Source organism: Sorex fumeus, unplaced genomic scaffold (assembly GCF_029834395.1).
Source record: "Sorex fumeus unplaced genomic scaffold, SorFum_2.1 ptg000008l, whole genome shotgun sequence".
NCBI lineage: Eukaryota > Metazoa > Chordata > Mammalia > Eulipotyphla > Soricidae > Sorex > Sorex fumeus.
This window is the reverse complement of record NW_026606065.1, coordinates 35,270,301-35,295,948: the sequence shown is the minus strand read 5'-3', so window position 1 is coordinate 35,295,948 and position 25,648 is coordinate 35,270,301. Positions and strand designations below refer to the sequence as shown.

Here is a 25,648-nt window from a genome sequence, read left to right as displayed (position 1 = left end):
GAGAATGGAGACAATGGATATTGAGAGAGGTATGTTCTAATACTATCAAAGACTTTGGATCTAAAAGAAAAGTATATATATATATATATATATATATATATATATATATATATATGTAATTGAGAGTTTGGCAAACTCCCCGTGGCATACCCAATATGCCAAATACCAGTAACAATGATGGGTCTCATTCTCCTAAAGAGCCTTGAACATAATCTCAGGGCTAGGATGAAGGAGACGTTACTGGGGCCTGCTCGAGGCCATCGACGAATAACAGGATGATTTGTGATTTGTGATATAATTGAACACCAAGTGTCAGCCACTTTCCTGGAGGCTCTTTGATTCCATCTTCTCTACAAACCTGTGATTGTGAATGTTTGGTCATGGCTGATTTTAGTTGAAAGGCAGAGCTTTAATTCTTGCTTTCATGATAATAAAGGCCAAAGTTTTCAGTCCTGATTTGCAAAAAAAAAAAAAGTTTTTGTTCTCTGGCTATTTTATTTATTCATTCTTGTTTTCTCTGTGATTTAATCTGTAAAAATGTTCTACTATAATCTCACCTTCAGTAACTTTTTCAGTCCCTGTCTTGGGATCTGTGTGCCTACAAAGATTGTGTATGCTATGGGATTTGGGAGGGAAGAGGCTACTTTTAGTCTGAGATAAGTCTGTGGTAGCCTGAGCAAGACCAGTGTTGGAACCCTGGAAAGTAGAGAGAGGCTCTTCTCTCTAATAGATTTGGGTACTGGAATTGGTGAGTGTTCAGAGGTGAGAGCAACTTTCTATGAGAGCCAACCCGTTTTGTTTGAACGCTGGGCTCATTTAGAAAAAATTTAAGATAATAGTACCCAATTCCTCTTTCTATTAGCATAGAGATCAAGATTCATGGTTGCCACTCTCATACAGGCACATATTCTTTATTTACACCCGTTAAGACTAACTGATACCATTAAATTTGGCAATATTTGGAAACAACGAGGCTTCCTTTTACCAGAAGTCTATTTTAGAGAAAGAACTATCATATGTGAAGCTGTGAGATGGAATGAGCTTGACTACATGCAGACTTCTATAGAAAAGAGTCAATATTCTCACAGCTTTTCAGGTACCCAAGCCCTGTATTTTTATTCTTTTTCATAGTGTAAATTGACTAGCTACCCTGGGTCCACTCAGAGTTGAGTTTCTGCATGTTCTTGGCCCCACACTGATGTGATTTTAGTTATGGCCATTCCAAGAAAGTTGAACAGTTATTCAGAAAAATCTCCTGTATAGAAGAGCAATGAGCAATTAAAGGTCATTTTCATTGTCAATGGCTCAGGCCTCTCTTACTAGTAATATCCATATTTGGTTGTTGGCTCAGACTCCAGGTATAGTCTTCCAGCAGGATTTGTTAAGGGTTGAACCCTATGGAAACTACAAGTCTGGCTTGATTCCACTGTTCCTTGTACACATAGTTCCTCTCTCCTAGAAATCACGAAAAGGCACAGAAATCACGAAAAGGAAAATTAATTTGGAGGGAGAAAAAAGAGAATCTACTGTGAATCCCAAGAGAAGAATGTGTGCTTCCAAACTTGTAAATTATAGCCATTTGCACGGCAAGGTGATGAAACAAATGCTGGTCATACTGTTTGCTCTCCACGGTGCACTGGGCTAAGTGTCAGGAACATAACCCCCAGAGGTACCTAGCAGTTCTTCTCAGAAAATGTGCTTTCAAAAACCAATTGTCTAAGAGTATGTGTTTGGAAAATAAAATGAACGCAAGTGTCAGCAAAATAGAAGTGCTTCTACAAGTTTGTAGGGGAAAACTGTCATATGTTCTTCTAATAGGCTTGTCCCCAGTCACTCACCTCTGACTTTCTGCCCTATTTCTGGGATGTTATCCACAAAATTGGGAGCATTTTGAAGCATCAAGGACTGGACTCTCCTGGGTATTTTAAGGGAGAAACAGAACTAATTCTTGCTTTTAGTAAGTATCTTCTTTAATCTACCTTTCAAAGTTTTCAACAGCACACCTGGGAGGACGGTTTAGCTTTAGGCCAGTCAATGGTATTTTTCAAACTTAGAGTATAAGACTGATTTTGTATAGAAAATTCCAAGATAGCTCATTATTTGGCAGGGCCTCAGGGATCTTCTTGTAGTAGAATGCCTGGTGCTCAATGCATATTTGAATGAAAATGAACATGGATGTACAGCTGTTTTGAATCAGGGAACAAATAAACAACCAATGGCTTATATATTCTTAATGCTTCACATTCTATTCAAACTTACCCATTGATAGAAATGTTTTATACTGATGTAGAGAACAAAAGATTCCAGTTTAGGAATCCCACAGTTTCAAAGACTTTTGAGGTCCCAGCTCTTATATAAGGAAATTAGTTCCTTTAGAGCATTTTAACCTTGGTATTTTGTGAGTAATTAACAAAACTGTGAAAATATCCATCATAAATGATGCTGCAAAATGAAGACTTGGTCTTTATCTTGCACAACTCTTCAAAATTCTGCCAGATGTTCTGGCAGAATAAAATAAATGTAGAACCAGAGGCTTTTTTTTATTATAAAGAATGATAGAATAGTAATACTCTCTGATTTTCTAGGAATGTGACTGATGTACATCATAGTAAAAATGTTTCACTTGGTATTTATATGGTCTTTCATATTTTATTTATTTAATTAATGCTTTTGGCTTTGGAGCTACCCCTGGGCTCAGGAATTACTTCAAGCCATCCTTGGGGACAATATGCAATGCCAGGGTTGGAACCCTGGCAAATGCTTAGCCATGATACAATCTCTCTGGCCCCTTGTTCCTATTTTAGGAGATGGTGATTGGAATCTCTGTCACTGGTGATTCTTGCCCCTCAGTACAATGTTCCTCTGTTGGTGAAGCTATAATGCACGATTGTGTGGTGATATTAGAGAAACTTTAAGTCTTTGGCTAGGTTTTCTCTGCCTTAAGTGTAGCGATAGTCCACTTACTTATTAACATGCATGAATGACATACTTATGAATGGCATACTTCAGTGTCTTCTTTAAAGTTGGAATCATTCGTTTTCATTTAAAAATATGTGTATGGCTCATTCTGTTACCAGCAGATTGTTTTTATTTTATTTGAACAGGAGATAAAATTAATTATGGCTAACATGTAGTTTCGAATTCCAGTTGTTTTAAAAATCATGAAGGACTCTGCATTCTTATGACAAATTTGCTTGCGTTCTCCCTCGGTCTGATGCCTTCTGGCTACATTTGCCAAGTCTTGACAGGGTCTTTCTTTAATGAGTAGTTTCTTGGTGTATCTCATATTATTCCACTTAATGGAAAGTCTATCTCTAAATCAACTTGATTTTTATTTCCCTTATATGCTGAAACAAGTTGGATAGAGTAACATTCTTGGTCAAGTACTGAGATTGACAATGGGAATACAGTTGAGGAACAAAACACAGCCCCTATCCACAACCAGGCTAGATTCCCCCAGTTTTCTGTATGGATAGTCTCGCACTGCTGTGCCGATATAGTATAATTCAGACCTTGTGCCAAGGCATAAGCAGTTACAAGAGTGAGACAAAGATAATTACTGTTATTTTTTAAAAAAACATTAATTCAATTGGAAGATTCTTCAAGATTTAGAGTATGGGTGCCAATTGCTTACTAGAGAACTATGTAAAAGTCCTGAGTAGTCAACAATAACCCAAATGAAAGATATCTTGCTATGCTAGAAAATGGGATAGATTGGATCATCAGCAACCTTTGCTCAATTAGTTGTTTAGACTTCTGCCTATAAAGACTTGATAGCAAAATTTAGTGAGGATAACTGAGGAAACAGGGTAAATAGCTTTTCTTCAAGATTTATGTGATCTCATTGGAGGCTTCATCAAAACTGAGTCAATACCCTTTTGTTTTGGTTAATTAATTATTAGGCAAGAGTGGCACTGTAGCACTGTCCTCCCATTGTTCATCCATTTGCTCTAGCGGTACCAGTAACGTCTCCATTTTAGACTTGTGGTTACTGTGTTTGGCATATAGAATACGTCACGGGGGAGCTTGCCAGGCTTTGCTGTGTGAGTGAGATACTCTCTTAGCTTGCTGGACTCTCTGAGAGGGCGGAGGAATCGAACCCACTGGCTGCTTGCAAGGCAAACACCCTACCATGGTGCTGTCGCTCCAGCTATAGGCAAGAGTAAAATGGATAAATGAAATATTTCCTGAGGTTAGATATTACTGGCACATTTGGTAATTTTGCATATCTGGAATTTATGTGTTGGTTAAAAGCAAGGTTATAACTTGTTTTGATCTACATGATAATATACAATAACTATTGCTTCTACCTTCTTTTCGGTTAGTCTAGAAATGGTATCCCAAAAATGGGATGAAGAAAAACGTTGGGCCAATCCATTTCTTAAACATTGTTCTTAAATATTGAGTTTTAGTGTTAGTGGGATTTGTTTCATGTTTTAAAAAAGATATATATATGATATATTTTTAAAATATTTAATTATTGAATAACTGTGAAATAGACCCTTAGAACACTTTTTTCTTTTTTTTTATTTCTTTTTTTTTTATTAGTGAAACACCATGAGGTACAGTTATAGACTTACAAATTTTTGTGCTTGGGTTTCAGTTATACAATGATCAAGTACCCATCCCTCCACCAGCGACCATCCTCCACCACCATGGGTCCCAGCATCCCTCCCACCCCCCCATTTCCCCCATCCCACCCTGCCTCTGTGGCAGGGCATTCCCTTTTGTTCTCTCTCTCTCCTTTTGGATCCTGTGGTTTGCAAGAGAGGCATTGAGTGGCAATCATGACTTGGAGGCCAGTCACATGTGCTAGGGGAAAAGGAAGATTAGATAGAGAAGAGAGCACCAAATAAAGGGTGTTGGGAGGATCCTCCCAGGGTGGAAGAAGCATGCTGAAAGTAGACTTACAATACTTTTTGTGTTTACATTTAAGTCATACATAGTTCCAAACCCAACTTTCCACCAGGGTATGTTTTTCAGCACCAGTGTCCCCAAGTTCCCTCCCATTACCCCTTTCTCATAGAGTCAGGAACTTTTATTCTCTCTCTTTCTGTTTCTCTCTCTCTCTCAAATAAAAAATTATATTTAAAGAGGACCTTTCTTTAAAACATTGTGTTTCTGCCAAACCATTTTCCTTCTTTCACAATTCTATTTTGTCTTTTCCTCTTTTAATATAGAGAAGTAGGTGCTTTAATTTCAGGAGAACTTTAGTTCTTGCGTCTTCTAAGGCACCCTACTCTTGATTTAAAAACATGGCTGATCTTTAAGCACTCAAATTTTTGAAGGATAATACCTTACTATACTGCTGCCATCTGAATGCTGATGTGTTAAACCCCCAGGTTGGAAAGGATGCTAGAATGTATTATAGCATGTGCAGTGGTATTCATTTGAAAATCTAGGTCCCCATACACAAATATTAAAGAGGGACCTCCTGCTCTTTATTAATTCCAATAGTGCTATCAGGGGAAAAGTACTATCTCCTTTTTGTAGGTCTCCCATCACTCATCTGTGAAATAGAAACTGAGTGATATTTACTTATGGGCATCCATCTTAAATGATTAGTGGGAATTAAAGTAATTATTATAAATTAATGGCTCTCTGATTTGTGAAAGGTTAGATGTTATGGAGTTTCATTGTCATGGAGACATAATTAAAGAAATATACACTTAAGGGCAGTACAATAGATCTTGTAACATTTCTAGTTGCTTTGCCTTTTAATACATTAATCTATAAGATATGGTCATTGTTCCAATCATGGTTTTACAGATGCCTGCTAAAATTGCAGTCTTTTATGGGGAAGGAAAATAATTTTTCATAAAGGCCTAACTGCAGTTCAATTTGATTATGTTCTTAATCACTCTCACCTACTCACTGTCCCTTTATGGAATGGGTCTGAACTCATTTGCAGCCATCAGGCTTCAAATAGTAAATCCTAAAGTCTCAAGTGGGCTGTCATATAATTTCACAGGAATGCTGAGCTGCTGTTATCAGGGTCAAAAACAAGCACTTTGTAAATTGGTGTATTCTCTATCACCACAGGACCACAAAATCTAATCGGAAAGTGGCTTACTTTGAGTAAGCAAGATGGGTGTGGGGTTACAACTACAATAAACTTGAAAGTGATCATCATCTAGGGGTGAATTTGTAGGAGGTAATTGGTTTGATTTATGCAATCTGGGTCACAGAAAGAGAGAGAGGTAAATCAGCATCTCTGGTCAGTTGACTTGCAGGAAGTCCCCAAAGATTGGTGAGTTACTATTTTCAGGGATTTGACAAGCAATGTCAAAGTCAGCCTTTACTAGCTCTAACCTAGTCTTCCCATAAAGGTGTCATTCAAATTGTAGGACTACAGATAAAGTTGAACATTAGAATCTGATGTCGAGATGGTGGGGAGGATGTTTAAGACAAGCATAGCAAATGAATTGTGAGCACGCATAAAATTTGCAACATATTTATTAATGCCACTAAAATCCTCCTGCTTTCAGTTAACAATTAGCCTCTTTTATGAGTCCCAAAACATGTTTTCTGAAACACAAGTGAAAATTGAGACTGTTTACAGTTTTTTTAATTCAATTTTTTTCAGATTTTATTTTAATAAAGGATTTTAAATTTCAGTTACTCATAGTTGGGTTTTTGACACACAATGTTCTATCGCCTATCTTGCCACCAGTATCAACTTCCCTTTTCGCTGTATTCCTTAATTTCCTCTCCTACTCCCTCTCCCCAACTCAGCCTGTCATCTTCACAGACACCTTTTAAATTTGATTAGTAAAGTTCGAGTTCGGGTCACATTATTTCAGTGTTCTTGACTCTATGGTTTGGATATTTAGCTCTATTCTTCTTTAACACAGTGGAAGTGTCTGAATCCTCTGGACCCCTGCCCCTGTTGCTTCTTATGTCTCTCTTCTCCCCTTCCCCTTCATTTTATTTCTCTCTTTCTCCACATACTCTGGAGCCAGGGTGAGCTACTTATATCCCCTTTAAATCACTGCTTTTCCTTATCCAGCTACCCTAAGTACCACATATATATGATATTGTCCTTCTTCTTCTGGCTCACTTCACTTAGCTTGATATCTTTCAGTTCCATCCATGTTGCAGCACATTGCATGATTTCATCATTCCTTACAGCTGTATAGTGTTCCATTGTGTGTATATATGTCTCATCTTTATGATCCTCTGATCTGTCATCAGATATCTAGGTTTATTATAAATCTTGGTTATTGTACCAAGTAAGTTCCACAATGAATAATGATGTTCATAAATACTTTTGAATGAGTGATTTTCTGTCTAGGGCATAGTGACCCCAAAGTGCAATTACTTGATCACATTGTAGCTCAATTTTAAGTCTATTGATATCCCTTCATTCTGCTTTCCATAGTAATTGAACTATACAACATTCTCACCAGCAATAGATGATAATATTTTTGTAGAGCCTGGTAAAATATAGAAAATTTTGATAGTTCATTAAGGAAGAAGATATTGATAATATTTAAAAGATAATTTGTATATAAAATCATTCCAATCATCTAACAGAGTGTTTGGCTACTTATGATTCACCAGTTTGTATTACTATGTGGACTCTTTCCCTTTCTATCCCAGTTTCTGCATAATATTGAATTCTATTCAATATTATATTCAGCAGATCCTGGCAAGCTACCCGTGGTGTATTCGATATGACAAAAACAGTAACAATAATGGGTCTCATTCCCCTGACTCTGAAAGAGAATCCAATATGGCAGCATTGGGAAGGACAAGTAAGGGGAGGCTACTAAAATCTCAGGACTGGGATGAATAGAGACTTTACTGGTACCTGCTTGAGCAAATCAATGAACATTGGAACAACACTGATTGAATTCTAACTTTCAAATTTACGCCCTTTGAAATACTAAAATAAACAACATTGTATTTTGCAACCCAAAGCATGTATAATATATAATGGTGGCAAAAATTCACAAAGAACATATCCGTAATTCATCAATTGTTCACCAAAATACTCTAATTTTAAGTGAATGCCTCTGACACCTGCTAGTCATTTCAAGTCCTGTATTTTGAAAGATGTGTGTTATACCTTATTAGCACCATTCATGATTCCTTATCTGTTGTATATCTGCAATTGAGTGGTAATTCGGTAAGTGCGAAAGCAATAAGAGGCAGAGGCAATCAGCTCAACATTAAAACAGATCTTGCCTGATATCACGGGCTGTGCCAGACACTAAATAAGCAAAACCAAGGTTAATTAAACAGGACTTCCTTAGGACTAATTTGGTGTATAATCTCTGGAAAGAAAGGGCACAAAATCTCTAGAAACAATTGTCTATAGTGCAATAAATCTTAGATTTTTCCTAACAAGTACATAGAGCAATGGCATCCTTCTCAACTCTATGTGTCCTTGAATTTCATCAACAGTCTGGGACTGAAAGCGTTACAAAGCCTGAGTCAATTAGATTGGGCCATGTCACGTAAATACTAACCTTGACTAGTGGTGACTTTTCTTTGACGACCCAGCCCAGTTACGTATATCCTTTCCCCCATGCATACAACAACCGTTCTCTCCCATCCCTTCTTATATCAGAGACATTTTTCCCAGTGGAACGTCCCCACCTCTCCCACTAATCCCCCCCACCTTACTGCACTTTAGCAATCAGAAATGATTGTGATGATCCAATTTCCCTTTGATAGAGATAGTTGTTTAGCCCATCAATTTCAACATGGGCTTTGCAGAAGGTAACTTTTTGCGTCTGGAGATTTATTATTATTTTAATGAATCACTGTGAGATACATTTCAGAATTACAAACTTTCATGATTGCAATTCAGTCTACAGTGATCAAGTGGGCCGGCGTTGTAGCAAAGCGGGTAGGGTGTTTGCCTTGCACGTGGCCTACCTGGGTTCAATCCCTGGCATCCCATATGATCCCCCAAGCACGGCCAGGAGTAATTCCTAAGTGTAGAGCCAGGAATAATCCCTGAGCATCGTGGGTGTGACCCAAAAAGAAAAAAAACAATACAAAACAAAAACAACAATACAGTGATCAAGTACCCATCCCTCCACCTGTGCCCATTCTCCACCACCAATATTCCCAGTATCCCTCCGCCACCCCCACCTCTTCCCCTCCATCCCCCGCCTCTGTGGCAGGCACATTCTCTCTCTCTCTCTCTCTCTCTCTCTCTCTCTCTCTCTCTCTCTCTCTCTCTCTCTCCTTTTTGTGTGATATGGTTTGCAATACAGGTAGTAAGTGGCCATCATGTTTGCTCTATAGTCTACTTTTAGTACACAGCTCCCATCCCCAGCGAGCCCTCCAAGCATCTTTCACTTAGTGGTTCCTTCTCTATCCCAGCTGCCTTTTCCTCCATTTGAAGATTTACATATATGGAAGCCAACATCATCTCCCTGTATATATATATGTATATATATACACACATATATATTCTTTTATATAGGCTCACCATAGAATTGGCACCACCTGGATTATGGGAACAGTTAAGACAATTTTCAGAATTTTGTGAACTTGTGAAGCAGAGACAGTATTAAAAGGAAATTATTTAATGTACAATTAAATAAATTGCATTAAACAAAGGCAAGGGATATTCAGCTTTCTAGTGAATTACTGTTAGTTACACATTTGTGATCTTCTGTCTCAGCATAGATGAACCAGGATTTACTTGAACATTTTTTCTCCAGCTAAACACTCAGTGACGTTATGCTAGCTGGCCATGCTGCATGAATTTTTGTCATAGAACTTGTTGAAACAGGCCAACACTATAAATTTAAGCTACCCTTAAAAAGGTGCAAACCTAATTATTAACTGTTGATCAATCTAACACTAATTCTGACTGCAATATCAGTATGGTCAAGTCATTGCTTTGCACCTTCCATAGATTCCTGGAAACAGCAAAGTGACAAGACTTAACCAAAGAGGAAGACCTTGATTAAAATCATTTCCTCTAGCATTTTTGGCTTATCGACCTTAAAATGACACTATAATGAGTAGATCAAAACTATTTGTAGTCCTATGGTAGTCATATTGATGGGCAATGAAGGAAGAGCAGGAAAAATACTAAGCTTCAAGTGAAATAGATCATTGAAGCTGGAGCAATGGTGCAGCGGGTAGGGTACATATTTTGCACATGACTGACCTGGGTTTGATCCTTGGCATCCCGTGTGCTTCCCTGAGCCCACCAGGAAAGATCCCTGAGCTCAGAGCCAGGAGTAACCTCTGAGCACTTCCATATGTGTCCCTAAAAGAAAAAAAAAAACATGAACTATGCCAGATCATCATGACAAATGTAAGGTGAGGATCTGAGCATCTCTGAGGCCACTAGATAGACCAGAGCTCATGTATCCATGCATTTCATGAAGTCTGTACTTTCTGTATTAGTCAGAATGTTCTAGAAAAGCAGCACCAATAGCCAATAGCACATACACACAGAAAAATTTATCTTAAGGCATTGACTCAGAAAACGTGTTTGTGGGTGCTTGTACTAAATTGAGTGGGTGTTTTGATCTCAAGGCTAAATTTCTTTTCAAGTACACCTGGTTTTTCTCACGAGGGTGATCAAAGAATACTTATACCCCTGCCTGCATTATGAAGAATCGTTGCCTTTCTTTACATCTATAAGTTACTGTCACCGCAACACCTAGATTAGTGTTTTAATAAATGACTGGTACTAGCTTCACTACTGGTCTAGCTAATTCAACAGAAAACCATCACATGAATTCTGTAATTTTTCTGTTGTTCCTCTAGGAAGGACAATGTGAAATATTTCATCTCTTCTTAAATCCAAACAATTAAGGACTTGTAGCTAATGTATTGGAGATGAATATCAAGAGCGAGCGAAACAATTCAATAGTCATGACTGTTTTCTATAACTTCTCAAACCCTGGAAACAAAACAAAGATCACAACCTTTATTTCTATTCCACACTGAGTTTCAAACACTTCTAGTGAATTATAAAGTGAGGAAAGCTCATGGTGTTATTGAAGGTAAGCCATACAGTCTGATGTGGAAACTTCCTCCAATAATTTGTATGCTTTCCCACAGGTGTGTGGTTTCCCTTAAACCGTTAAAACTCCTATGAGGCTTTCACCTGCATGCACCTGTTTTCCAGTGAATTTTTTCCTCTCTTAGAGCGTGTCATGTGATGAACTTTGGAGACATTTTTCCTATCTTAGAAATTAAACTCAATCTTTGTAAAATTCACTTTTGAAAATTATAACCAGCAGATAACAATACCCACTGCCCAGTGCCTGCTCAGAGAAAGTGCTCAACAGTTTTGAAAAAAAAAAAACGCAAAGTTGTAAATTGGAAAAAAGTGAAGATGAGCAAGTGGCAATTTTTATCTTTGATTTGTTCTTCTACTTATCTAGTTTCAAAATACCTATTGATTACAATAAAAGATTTCTATATTAGTATAGCTTTGATTTTTTGGGGGGAGATAGGGTTTGTGGTCAGGGAATAAACCTAGTTATGTCCTTCAGTGTTCATTCCTAACAGTGTTCAGGGCATCATACGTGGTCCTGAAGATAGAAGTAGGGTTGATCACGTGTGGAATAAGCATTTTAATCCTTTTACAATCTTTTTGGTTCTAGGTGTGATTTCTCATTACCAAAATTATACACTATATATTTCTGTAAAGAGCTTGATTCTTGATGAACTGTCTGAAGTCCATTAAATTAACTTTCTAGAAGTCACGAGATCTCATTATCATTGGATTATTTCTTATAAATTCTTCTTAATACTTCTAATATATTTGATATTTAAAATACAACTTGATGACTATTATTCTCAAAGGAGAAGAAAAAGAAAGTGCCATTTGTGAGATTGCTAAATTTTTCAGAATAGATATAGGTAAATCTCTTAGGAAAAAATGCACATTAATTCTCACTGTCCCATTCCCTTAAGCTGACTTTAATATAATATATTAATACATGTTATATATTAATATATAATAAATATAATTAATACACAATAAATATAATAAAGCTAAGGTGGAGTAGATCTCATCAAGCATCTTTTAATCATATCTCACTAATGTTCCTAGGTTATATTAATGTTTGCAAAATCTAAGTACTTAAAGTCTATTATGATTATTATGCACACTTTTCCCTATGGATATAGAATCCTCCCATTGTTCATCAATTTGCTCGAGCAGGCCCAGTAACATCTCCGTTTTGAGACTTGTTGTTACTGTGTTTGACATAGTTGTTACTGTGTTTGGCATATCGAATACGTCACAGGTAGCTTGCCAGTCTTTGCCATGAGGGTGAGATTCTCTCGGTAGCTTGCCGGGCTCTCCGAGAGGGGCAGAGGAATAGAACTAGGCTCGGCCGGGCTGGCTGTGTGCAAGGCAAATGCCCTACCTCTGTGCTATCACTCTATTTGTGTTATTATGACTCATCAGTTAACATTGAAATTGTGATATTTTCTGTTCCTATTTTACAAAGAAATTCCACCAAATTGACTGGTTGTGACATATTTCAACTTATGTAATCATATTGTTTTGTCTCTATGATATGTAACCATACCCTGCTTTTATTAAATGTCTTAAATTTGTATAAATGAATTTAAAATATGTCTTAACTTTAAGAGGGAAAACTCCTCTGTCTTAAAAATTATCAATGTACTTGCAATACTAACAGCATCATAACCTATACAAATCAAGGTATGATATTGGGACTGCAACAACAGTACAGCAGAGAGGACATTTGTCTTGCACATGGCAGACCTGAATTTGATCCCTGACACCTCATAGGGTCCTCTGTGTTCCATTAGGAGCAATCCTTGAGCACAGAGCTAGGAGTCAGTCCTGAGCACTGCTGGGTATGACCCCAAAACAAAACAAATATAATGTGAGTGGAAGGAAGAAAGGAAAGTTCACTTTTTTACAGTTGTCACATACTGTATACATATATATGTATATGTATATATATACATATATATATATATATATCACTTTGATTCAAACCGGTGCACTCCTGATCCTATATACTCCTCACCCTGGTGAATTGTGATCACAGGCTCCCAAGCCTTTCCCAATTCTTGAACCATTAGTTTCTCAGAAATCAGAAGGGTCACTATTGATAAAGACAGAAATAATGACAGGGAGTCATGGAATGGGAGTGGTGTATTTGAAATCCTCTGTGCAGTTGCTTTACCAGAGTAAAACAAAGGAAACCTATTGATTCCATCCAAAGGGATTAGTTTTGCAAATTGCAGAGTGAACATTTTCTAACAAAAAGAATTAATCTGAAAAGTCTTTATCATGAAATTGACAACATCAAAGGGTGGTGCTTATATAGATTACTTGAGTGATAAGTTCCACTGAAGTAGAACATCAATTGAATTTCTTTACAACTTGAGTAAAAATTAGACTATTTTAGATTATGGTCCTGAAGAACATCTCCGAAAGAAGAACAGTCCTTAGAGATATAAAAGGATCATTATGGAACAGTTCTTCACACTGATGAATGCTCAAGAAGTACTTATTTGAAGTTTTGGAAATTTGACCTCAAGAAAGAACTAGAGCATATATTTCAAAAGTGCTCTATTTTATTATTATTATTTTTCCTTCTTATGCTGCCATTCCTGATAAGCTACTATGGGAACTTACTGGACTCAAAATAGATGAGGACTCTTAGCTCCAAATTAAGTGACCTTTAGTATTAGAACCTTGTGCGAAATAGCAAATTGCTAAATATTTTACATCCTACAACCTGTTTCATTAGATCATATGCTTTGAGCAATTTCCTAGGCACCACATGAGCAGATCAAATGGCTAACTGGACTCACATAGTCAGCATTAAGATTCACTTGGTTTCAGGCACAGTTCATTGACAGTTGGGATTGTAATAGTTCAAGAACTGACCCTTGGGAGCAGTGGTATGCTCTGCAGGGGGCCAAGTGGGAAACACTTATTGCACTGGGACCAGATGGAATGCAGAGCCTTAGAGATGGAAATTTTCTGCTTGGTGAGATCTGGACATCTTCTTTGCCCTTTTAAGGACATCGCCTCACCCCTACATCCTATGACATAGCAGATAGTCAGTTCCCTTCACACTCCAATGCTCTCTAGAAGTCAGAGCTTTGGCTGGTTCTAGTCTGTGGAATGTGACGCATCAGGGACCTAACATTTTCTTTTTTTTTTTTTGCTTCTTTTTTTGGAACATGCCATCTGAGGTCCCCTCATGTCCCCTTAGCAGACAGAGATTCCCCACAGTGTCTGGCTCCACCGGTTAATGAGGTCTGCCTGTCTAGGGCTCTTTCCCACGGTGCCACTCACCAAGTCTCTTACTAGCTGCTTGCAGACCCAGGGCATCCCCGGAAGAAGTGTGATCTGGCAGAATCACATTTCTGTTGTCATATCAGCCTCTTGGAGGGAAAAACAATATCTGGGGAGGCATCTGGGGAAAGACGTTGTGAAGAATGACAGAAAGATGCTAGGGGAGGTGGAGGAAGGGAGTGCCACCTTCTCTTGACAAACAGGATAATTTGTGATCTGATTGGATATCCCAGAGTGTTTACTCAGGCTCCAAGTTCATGATGGAATACCTCCATACACATCAACAGTTCCCCTTATTTATTTTAGAGATAGTGATGATTTCTATCAAAAGGAAGAGGCCAAAGAATTTACTGACATGATCTTCCACTGCCCTAAGAAAATAGACACCCAGACAAGCTGATTGCCTGACCATGTTCATTTTTGTAAACATGACCTAGAATCCTAATTTATTTTGCATGTGGAGCACTTTTTAATAAATACTTAATGAGTAAAGGTACAGTTATGGTACCATCAACACTATGGTTTTTGTGTTTATAGAGTGTTCATGATTGGAATGAGTGTATTTATTATTTGTGATCTTGGAGGAGTTAGAGGTCAGTCTAACAGCAAAAATGAAGGGGAATTGAAAATTGAGTGTAGGTGGGAAAAGTTTAAGGAATGATTCTTCTCTTGTAAGTTGCATCATTGAAACAACTCCATTATAGCACATGCTTGTAAGTGTTAGAAATATCCTAAACCATGATGCTTTGAATTTTGCTATTTAGAAAAATTGGAACAAGGAGGGTTCAAGATAATTCTCTTTATGAGAGAATACCTTTCCTATATGACTTCAGAACAAAGTTGTTCATACGTTGAAAACCCTTTGGTCTGTGTCACAATGACTATGCTGATAGAAAAGGAAATCCATAAAAGAAAATATACCAACAAGTAGGAAGGGATGTTTGCTTGTAAAACTTACTTGTCAAAAATGAAATTTGAATTTCAGAGGTTTTTCACTGTAAAAACAAATAATTTTATTTTCATTTTTACCCTCCCCAACCATTAATTTGCTTACTGACTGACAAAACATTTGTCCAACAGAAAGTGTTGTCGACTAGATTTGGTCTAGAGGCTGTGATTTGCAAGCTACTATTTTAGGACCAAAAGCAAAATAAATCCACCCACTTAGAATAAATTGTCAATTGTCTAGTGTATTTTCCCTTCAAAGTCATTAGTTTGCTTTGACAAATATCTTTAGCCTTGGATCAAGGTGAGAGAGAGAAAGGGTACTTGTATTTCGACAGTTTAATTATTCCACAACATTCATAGTAATATTTGAGAAACTAAGCAAGACTTGGCTTAAATTTGACAATCTGTTGATGTGTTCTGATTGTCTATTGATGATACTGGCATAGCAAAGACTTAGCCTTTCTACTGCAGTGTGCATGGATGCGTGCGTGTGTGTGCATGCGTGTGTGTGTGTGTCTGTGTGTGTTGCTTTTGTCTTTCAGGAACACCTATAAAAGGATATGTTGACTTCTTCTTAAGGACTCTTTCATTCCTACTAAAAAAAATCAGTACTAGCTGAGTTGGCAAGATTTTAACCCTATAACCCACCCCTCCACCCTCACCCCTATCCCTGCCCTCAACTCTGCCTTGAAATAATTTTGGTTTCAAGTTATTTCACTAAGACATATCTTTCTGCTTTTATTTAGCTCTTGGCACAGAATAATAATTTTCTTGGAGTGATAAGAGATAATAGTGCCTCCACTCCATCTAATTTCATTAGAAATGATATTTCTGGGGTTTTTCCACAAATATTCCAAATACCACTATTTCTCTTGTGTCATAAGACATTTATTTTCTTTTGGTCATTTTTCAGTAGAGTTCTGTGAACTATGTTTTAAGCTCAGTGGTTGTGATTTAGAAGTATATTGTGTCCCTAGTGAAATAAATCTTGATCACCGAACTTTCATGTATAGTAGATTATATGATACAATATGGAGAAGTGGGAGATTAGAGAAATTTTTTAAAAAAACTGATTTATAATGAGTAAGCAAAAAAGAAACACTGTATCAGATAGATATTATAAGGGGTAAGACACTTGTCTTGCATATGGTGGATTCCTGGTATGTCTCTGGAAACACAAGTGGTTCTCTGATTACCACTGGAAGACCTTCGTCAATACAGATTGAGAAATAATCCCCGAGTTCCCCTGGTACAGCCACACACCCGCACCCCAAAACAAAGATGAAGAAAGAGAAAGGAAAATTATGCAGTGTTGCTCAAAGTAGTTATCTGTTTCATCTGGATGAGGATCTTTGCTCCTGTCAATTAGACTTTCTATATTCTGAGAAGAAAATAAATGATTGTTAATCATTTCCTTTAGATATAGTCCTCCTTATTCTTTTCCTGCCTTAAACTTTTGAACTATAATTTGTCATTGCTTAGCAAGGATCCTGATACTTTTGAAAAATAACTTTAAAAACTAATTTAAAAATAGCCTTCCATTTTTGCCACTGTCTCTCTACCTTCACATCAGAACCAATCTGATGTACGTAGGTATCACCACAGGTATCTCTATCAGAGGCCACTCATGGCAGCTGGAGCCAGGACGGCCTATGGAGGTTAATTGGTCGTGGGGAGGGCTTAAAGAAGCAGAGCTTCTTCCTAGATCGGATGCTATCAGCAATCCAGGTTGACATACAGGCATCTCAATAAATTTCATCAGCACAGGGGAAGACAAGCTACAAATCCAGCTGTAAATTGTAGAAGGAACAGGCATTTAATTCAAGAGAGGAGTGTTATCTGGAGGGCATAGTGAGCTTTCGTGTCTATCTTTACAAAAGTTTGACATAGCCTTGTTTTGTCTCATTGGGTCATGATGTCTGAGACATCTTGTCTGAGGTTGGGATTCTGTGAGATTTTAATGGTCTTTCATGACCTCACTGTGAGTGTCTGGTTGGATTTGGAATGTCAAGGGCAGCTTGTTTTCCTCTTTTCATATCTGTCTCCACCTTCCTCTCTCATACAGCTATAATGGTGACACCTTTGTAATGATTTATTTTCGAGTTTTTATCATATCATGTTTTAAATGTACTAAAAGTAAAATTCAATAACGAACACTGTGCATCCATCAAGCAATCTAAAATAAAGGACTGTAAACTCATATAAATATTTCTTCAAATCATACTTCCTCCTAGGAAGAGATTGCTATCTTGAGCTTGATATTTATCACACTCAAATATGATACATTTGCCTTTCCTTTAATTATATACACACAAATACTATACATAAAGTCTTCTCTTCCAGGAATTATACATGATCTAATTTTAATACATTCTTGTGATCATTTTTTATTCTGAGGTTGCTTTAAGCAGACACTAAAGCATCAAACTCCATAAGTAATCATGAAACTCCCCATCCTTCACACAGGACATAATTTTTGTAAGTATTGTTAAATACTACATATGAATTTTAATCACTGACTCAAGTACTTTGTACATTTGGATGTCAGCTGAATTTTATCAAAGAGCCAATTTATTCATTTTTATTTTGCAAGACATGGGGTGGATTTTCTTTCTTTATGTCAGAGATTTTGCTAAATATTTTTGACACCAAACAAACGGAGTCAATTCAAATTTCACAGTGTATTCAATGACAAACCATTGTATGAAGTAAAGGTTTGCACAGAGTGTTGATGTAAGCAATTTTGTCAAATTTTGTCTGGGTGGTCTAGTTTACCCAAAGATAAATCTGTTAGCAAATTTATAATTTTAAAAAAACCTTCTACTTCTTATTTCCATACAACATAAGTATTCATTTACACATGGCGCAGACATTAATTAAACCAAGCAGAGATTTTCTCCTTGCAGAAAATGTATTCTCAATAAGGGGAAGAAATGGCAAGGGAAGGCAGGTGTAATGCCTGAGACCTGCCATTAGAAGTACATTCCCTTCACAGGCAGACAAGAAGATAGGTTCTATTGGGTGGGCACGCAGAAAGGCATATTTTAGACAGGTTCCCATTGTTTCTCATCCTTGCTCTCTCATAGACTCTGGTGAAGGGCCCCTGTGTCATTTACATTGCTTGACATTGCCAGAAATGGATATGCCTAGCACTGTGCTCTATCTCTTGTCATCTGCTGTGTCTTGGTATATTTCAGATATAAAAAAACAAAAAAGCAAGAGAATGGCTCAGGTCTTCCAAGGTCTTTCTCTCCCTTCTCTAATGTGACAGGTATCTTAAGTTCATTTGAACTGCTCTTGCTTTTAGGCAAGAGTAAGGGAGAGAGGCAATGCACATTTATTTCTCACAGTTCTGGACACATCGAAGCTTAAGAGCATGTTGCTGGAGAATTCAAGGGTCAGCTTCTGGCTTCTTGGACACCCATCTTTTTCCTATATCCTCACATGGTATACAGGATGAACTAATTCTTTAGAATCTTGTTCTAAGGACCCAGGACTCCTCATGACCAATTCACCTCTCCAAGGACCCTGCATCGAGTGCCATCTCCCAGGCACTAGAAATTAACAAAAATTGTATTATTGAAATAGAGGTTTTGGTGGGGGATAGTAAACTTTCACACCGTTGCATGAGTTATCAATTAAGACCGGAATTTGATCCTGTGTGGTAGAGTGGCCTGGAGCTCTAGCACAACGGGTAGGGCGTTTGCCTTGCCGACCCGGGTTCAATTCCTTCGTCCCTCTCAGAGAGCCTGGCAAGCTACTGAGGGAATCCCGCTCGCATGGAGGGGCTGGCAAGTTACCTGAAACGTATTCAATATGTCAAATAGTAACAACGAGTCTCACAATGGAGACATTACTGGTGCCTACTTGAGCAAATCCATAAACAATGGGAAGACAGTGCTACAGTGGTAGAGTGAGTCCAGCTATCTTTGCCTGGGAATGTCCAGAAGGGTGGATAGAATACATGTCCATAGATTTGAGGGAAATTTCATGCAAGTTGCTGACAGCCTTATCTATCTTGACCTTCTCGTTATAGGGGAACACTTAAGAATCTGTCCTCAAGAATATACATGCTGCACTACAGAAATGGAAGACAAGCTGAGTCAGCAGAGCAAACTGGAGTTTGAAAACCTGGTGGAGGAGACGAGCCATTTTGTGCGCACCACCTTCGTATCCAGGCACAAGAAATTTGATGGTAGGGGAACGGTTCTGCTTTGCTTTGTTCTAGAAGCACGTGATGAGGAGAATCTTAGTAGTCTAGCCAACACTTCATATTATATTTTTCAAAGATGGAGCCTTTCTTTCCCTCTGAGAGATTTATAACTTGAGTTTTAGAAGAAGTAATTAGCTTGTGCATTCAGGATCAGTATCATGGTCTTACCTTGGCAACGCCTGAGTTAACTCAGAGCCGTTTTGCCTTTGTGGTTTGTCAGTGAGATTTACTTGCCATTTTTGCTAGTTCATGATTGCTATGCTGGTTGTATCATATTCTAGCTTGTCTCCTATCTGGACCTGAGGATTTCTGTCAAATAATTAAATGCCTTTGAAAAGTATTTCCAATATAATGTACCGTTTTAGAAGTTGGGCTTGTGTTAAGTGCCAGGGATCCAAATTTCTTTTTTTTTTTAATTTTGTTCTCGCAGCAAGTTTTCTATGTTTGATATCATGAAGGAGTTTCCTTCATTAAGTCTAAGCCCTCCTTATATTTCCAGATTTGAGGCCATCAATTTCATTTTGGTATTCTAAGTTAAAGCATTTGATATTAGAAACCACCTCCCCAAACCATGAATTATTACTTTCTGATTTCAGCGTTGCAATTTTTTCATTAAAGTCTCTGAAAACTATTCAAAAGCAGCATTTCCAGAGTGGACTATCCATTTCCTGGGCTTGGTGGAATAATGGAGGATGGGACGAGGAATCATGATACTCTTGCTGTAAGAAGTCAGATTTCCCAGAAGGGCACTGAGTGCCCCCCACCATTTTTTTTTTCTGAAAAAAAAAAAGGCAGCTGGCAAAACAAGTTTGGGAGCATATAACTCTTATAAGTTGAATTAATAGTGATACTGTTATCATTTTTGGGTGGTCAGGGGATCTTAGTGCTCTAAGAAATAAATGAAAAATGGGCCATAACTCATAGTCATGCAGATTTGAAATAATTGCGGGGACACTGCCTAGTGTCCTGTCTGTCATACTGATTTGTCTTGAGGCAGAGCTGTTCATTTTTGCCCTGATCATTTTCTCTCGCCATGTGCAGCCCAGCCAGCTTGAAAAGACTAGCCAAATCTCTCTTTTTTTTTTCTCTTGAGTAAATGAAACAAATTTTCTGGTGGCCTGACATTTGGAGAACCACACCGGTCTTGTTCCTGTCACAACTCTAAATTCTAAAAATTGAGTTTCTGGTGTCGGAGCTATAGTATAGCAGGCTGGTATTTGCCTTAAAGGCTTCAATCCCAGGTTCCGTCTCCTGCATCTCCCGTCCCTGGGCACCGGCAGGAATAATTCCTGATAGCAGATCCAGGAGTAACCCCTGAGCGTCTATGGGTGTGACCGCAAAAAAGCCAAGAAAAAAAATGGCGGTCTTGTTCAGTGGTGCTTTTATCAGATGCCAGTGACATTTCCATGAAAGTGAATGAGACTTCCTTTTGAAACTTCCCATTTCTCCTCTGCCTCCTGTTCTGTCTGTAACTGTATGTGGAGATGGATATGAAAATAATTCTTAATTTAGACTGAATGTCAATCCTGTGGAAGTAACTGTGGAGGATTTGGGAGGTGTCCTTGATTGACAGATTACAAACCCAGTGATATTCAAGAGCCCCTGAAGGGACTGTGTGTGAGGATCTGTAATCTATCACTCTCGATTGAAGTGAATTCAGGCTCCTTATCATTTGTTACAAAAAAGCAGGTGTGAAAGATCTGCCATTCCTATCTTTGACCTGTGGCTGTGGATGACTCTTGTGCCTTGGTCTAGCTGTACTCCAAAATGAGGTTGAAATAATTCTAGGGCACAGCTCATGGAATAAAATATCCATTCCTTTAGTCAAAATATTAGGGGTGCCATAGCTTCATATGTGATGCTGGATTTTTTTTTAACTACATAAGCCTGAGCCGGATACTTCTAGCATTTTATTATCAGTATTTTTTAATATCTTTTGATTCACAATTCATAACCTCATGTTCATTTGCCTTACTAAAGAACCTCTCTCCATCTTTGTTTCTTTCTCCCTCCCTCACTCCATCTCTCTTTCTCTCTTTCCCTCTCCATCTCTCTGCAAAGGTGTGTTTTAAATCACTCTAATGTACTTAGAGGTATTATGGCAATCGGTTGACAGCGCATTGATTTTGCTAAGATTAGATCTGCCATAAGGGGTGATGAATTCTTTAGTAAAAGTGCATTTCATGCAGTTGCATTAGATTGGGCATTGGAGAGAAATTAAGGATTGTTTGGAAAAAGCATTCAGCTAGATTTTTTTTTCTAATATATGATCTGGATGAACTCAACTTCTAAAGATCTCAGAGTGAAAACATTATAAAAAGAATAGGAAATTTCAGTGCAACACCATCCTGATCTCTATCTTTTCCTCTGGCCAGTACAGAAAGGTCATCCATGCCTTAGTACGACTTACCTTCTTATACCTCAAAGGTGACCTTGCTTGCCATCATTCAGAAAAACGAGTGCATTCATATGGGTTTACCTGCATTTTTTAATTTGATTTTTTTGTGAATCAAAATATTATTTTTTTCTTGAAACTTATTTAGAAAGAGATGAGGGAAGAGAAGGTGAGAAAGATGTGTGTTCAAGTGAAAACACAGGCTTCACCAGAGTGAAAATAGGTAAGCATAGAAACAGTAAGAAGCAAGATACGTGTTCAAGGGAGAATATGGTCTTGAAAAGAAAACCTAATTTTATTTATTTATTTATTGGAAATGCACTGGATAACTGCCAGTTTTGTCCTCAGAGGTTACTCTCCACGGTGTGCGGGGAATCCTTGGGTACCAGGATTGAATCCAGATTTCCAGCATACAAAGATTGAGTTCAACCTGTTGATTTATCTGCCTTACCACTTTTGACCTCTTATTTTAAAGACATGTCCTTATGGCATTGATTCATGAGGATCAATCAGTAATAACACAGAACTATCTGAATTCTGTTGTGAATCCATCTCTGAATTTTATTTTCCTAGATAAAAGCAATGGTATTTTTAAGGATTGGGTTAATTTTTAGGCACTTTCTTCATGGTAAGGCCTTGGGCAGTGTTGCTGGGGACTTCTGTTACTCATTGGCATCTTTGCAATTTCTGAGATTCTTTCTCAAAGACCTTGATTTGTCATCTGGATTTCGCAAACATATATATATGTGCTTCCCCACCATGAATGGTGGGTATGTTATGTGGCATGGTAATCAGTTTCACATTTTCATCAACATTTGAAGTTGTACCTGAAATCTATGATTCTGTCCAAGTTACTCAGATTGCCTGAACCCAGTCACTGTTTGCAATTAGTCTATGGTTGTTGCTTTCCTTATTCAACCAGAAATGTTTTGATTTCATTTAGATTTCCATTTTGTGGTAGATATGCTTAAAGTTTTAAATTCCAAAACATTTAATATAGTGTTGCATTCCGTGTCTTGCCGTATTTTCTTTCACTTTAAAATTCGTATTTTTGGTCATGTACTTTTCCACCTTTTTTTATTAAGGCATGATGATTTACAAAGTTATTCATAGATGAGTTTTAAGCACACTGTGTTCCAGTACTAGCCCACCATCAGTGTCAACTTCCCTCCATCAATGTCCCCAGTTTCTCCTCCACCCCAAGCTAACCCTGTGAAAATTTTAAATATTTGTTAGGAAGCCAAGAGCTAAACTGAATTCATATCAGCTTCTCTCAGGCTTTCTTAAAGATCAAGTTTTGCTCCCTGCTTCTGCATTAACCCAGAATTTTATAACTGAGGGACTGTGAATGATACATATAGATTATAGAAATTTTCATTCTGCAGCAGAAAATTTTTTAATATCATTTATTTCTTTTTTAAATACACAACTGAAATACTGGATGAAAATGCTTAAAATAAAGGTTCAAGTTAAGGGTGCAGATACTTTTCCTGTTGCTTCACAAAATGTTTGTTTTTTTTCTCTTTTCTCTGGCTTAATTCCTATTATATATCTTTTCATATCCCTCTCATTTTTTGCCTGGCATTTGGCCAATGCAGATATTCTCACATATCAATTGCTCTGTAGCTAAGTTCAGATTTTCTAACTCTTCTCAGGAGTTGCAGTGATGGATAAAACCCCACAACATCACCACAAAATGATCACATCATCTCTTCCCTACTTCTTAGCTTAGACACCTCTACAAACATTCCCCAACATCAGAGAATCAAAACCAAACCAGCCAATCTTAGTAAAATGCCAGCAATGAGTGCATCTCTTGGTGTGCCAACTCATTTTCCTGGTATTTTTTGTGATTTTGGTGATCCAATTCATTATCAAATTAGTGATTATCTCTAAATCCAAGGCATGCTTCTAAGTGGCAAGTTTGTTAGGATTTTAGGAATGGAGAACATTCAAACACAGATGTTAGTAATATCCTCATTCTATTTACTTCACCTTAGAGGTGTAAATCTGATTTCCCCAAAGCAGTGCAGAGACCATAGATATTCAGTGATAGAGTCAAGATTTGAAGTCTTGTGAGCCCATTTGTCTTCACTCCCAGCATCCTTGAATCTTGCACCCTTGAATATTTTAGTGCTTCCCAACTCTTAACAGTGCTGAGATTTCTTTCTTTCTTTTTTTCTCTTTTTTTTTCTTTTGGGGCCACACCCAGAGATGCTCAGGGGTTACTCCTTCCTGGCTTTGCACTCTGGAATTTGCACTCTAGTGATGCTAGGGGGTCTATATGGGATGCTGGGAATCAAACCCAGGTCAGCCGCATACAAGGCAAACTCTGTCCCTGGTGTGCTATTGCTCCAGTCCCAACAGTGCTGAGATTTCACGTGCAACACCTAGTTCAGAATTCCCGTGGTTTTTCCTGCCTCAGTTGTAATGGGTAGAAATATCTATCAGAAAAAAAGATGTGGAAGGAGATTTTATATTAATCATTAAAAGAAAAGGTGCAGTTCTACTAACTCTACTACCACTTTGAGAAACCTGAGGCCTGGTGAAAGAGAAAACATTGCTACATTTCTACCTAGAGTGATGAAGTCGAGACTGTAACCTAATACTCTTGACTTACATCAGACTTATAAATAGTAATGTGACAGGAAGTCAATAGTGGCTTGCCATGCTAAGCTTTTATTTGTTTTGAGTGGACATTGGCTAAAAAGTATCGATATTCTTTTAACAAGGCAATAGGGATATGACTGGGTGAATTATCTAGCCACATTTTTGGAAAAGGCTGGAATGATACTCAATTGGAAGTTGTCCCTAAATTAAAGGTGGGAGTGAGGATTGCTTGGATGTGAAGGTTTTACAACAGAAGCTTACTGCATATCCTCCTTACCTATGAGGGTTGCGGGAATGCATGAACCACATCCGCCACTGCTCAGAGTCGCTCTCTCACTCTGTGCTCAGGAGTGTTCTCTGGTGGTATTCAGAGAACATATGTGGGTGCTGGGATTGGAACTGGATTGGCAGGACACAGGACATAGTGCCTTGATGCTGTACTATCTCCCTGGCCCATCCTTACAGATTTTGATTTACCACTGATAGGGCTGGAGCGATAGCATAGCCCTTGCCTTGCACGCGGCCGACCCGGCAGACCCAGGTTCGATTGCTCCGCCTCTCTTGGAGAGCCCAACAAGCTACGAGAGAGTATCTCACCTGCACGGCAAAGCCTGGCAAGCTACCCACGACTTATCTGATATGCCAAATGCAGTAACAAGTGTCACAATGGAGACGTTACTGGGCCTGCTCGAGCAAATTGATGAACAACAGGAGAACAGTGACAGTTGACAGTGACCCTGTTCTATAGGAGCATACATGGATTACTCTGAAGGCAGACCATAGTTAAAAGGGTATTTTATTTTGGATATTGTTTTGTTTTCCCTTCAGATTTATTTGATATGAAACTTATTTACATATGAAGCTCAAAATGCAGGGTAATTTTTTTTTTTTGGTTTGCGTTTGGTATGTTCATCATGGCTTTATTATTTTATTTTCCTCTCTGTTTTTTATTTATGTGGTTTAATGATAAACATTTGTCCAGAGATTTTGGCAGGAAGTGTATTTTTTGAAACAGAAAACCAAAAGAAGATGAACAGTAATTTCTATGCTCCTGAAGAACTTATTCTATAGTAACACTCTCGGAAATCTCATTTGGCTGAATATGGAAATAATTTATATACAGAGGCATAATATTTTTGCACTGCAAATCTGCCTTTGTTTTCTTTTTAAATATCATTTCTCATCTATATACGGTAGAGAT

The 25,648-nt window shown here is 37.9% G+C and overlaps 1 protein-coding gene across 2 annotated transcripts in view; it reads left to right on the top strand.

The window, feature by feature from the left end:
* GPC6 (glypican 6) overlaps positions 1–25,648 on the top strand; it is a 1,218,346-nt gene that overhangs the window by 281,304 nt on the left and 911,394 nt on the right. For both annotated transcript variants that reach the window (XM_056109790.1, XM_056109789.1), the window contains exon 2: positions 19,266–19,424. In XM_056109790.1, the coding sequence (XP_055965765.1) occupies positions 19,266–19,424 (159 nt within the window). The remainder of the gene's footprint in view (positions 1–19,265; positions 19,425–25,648) is intronic.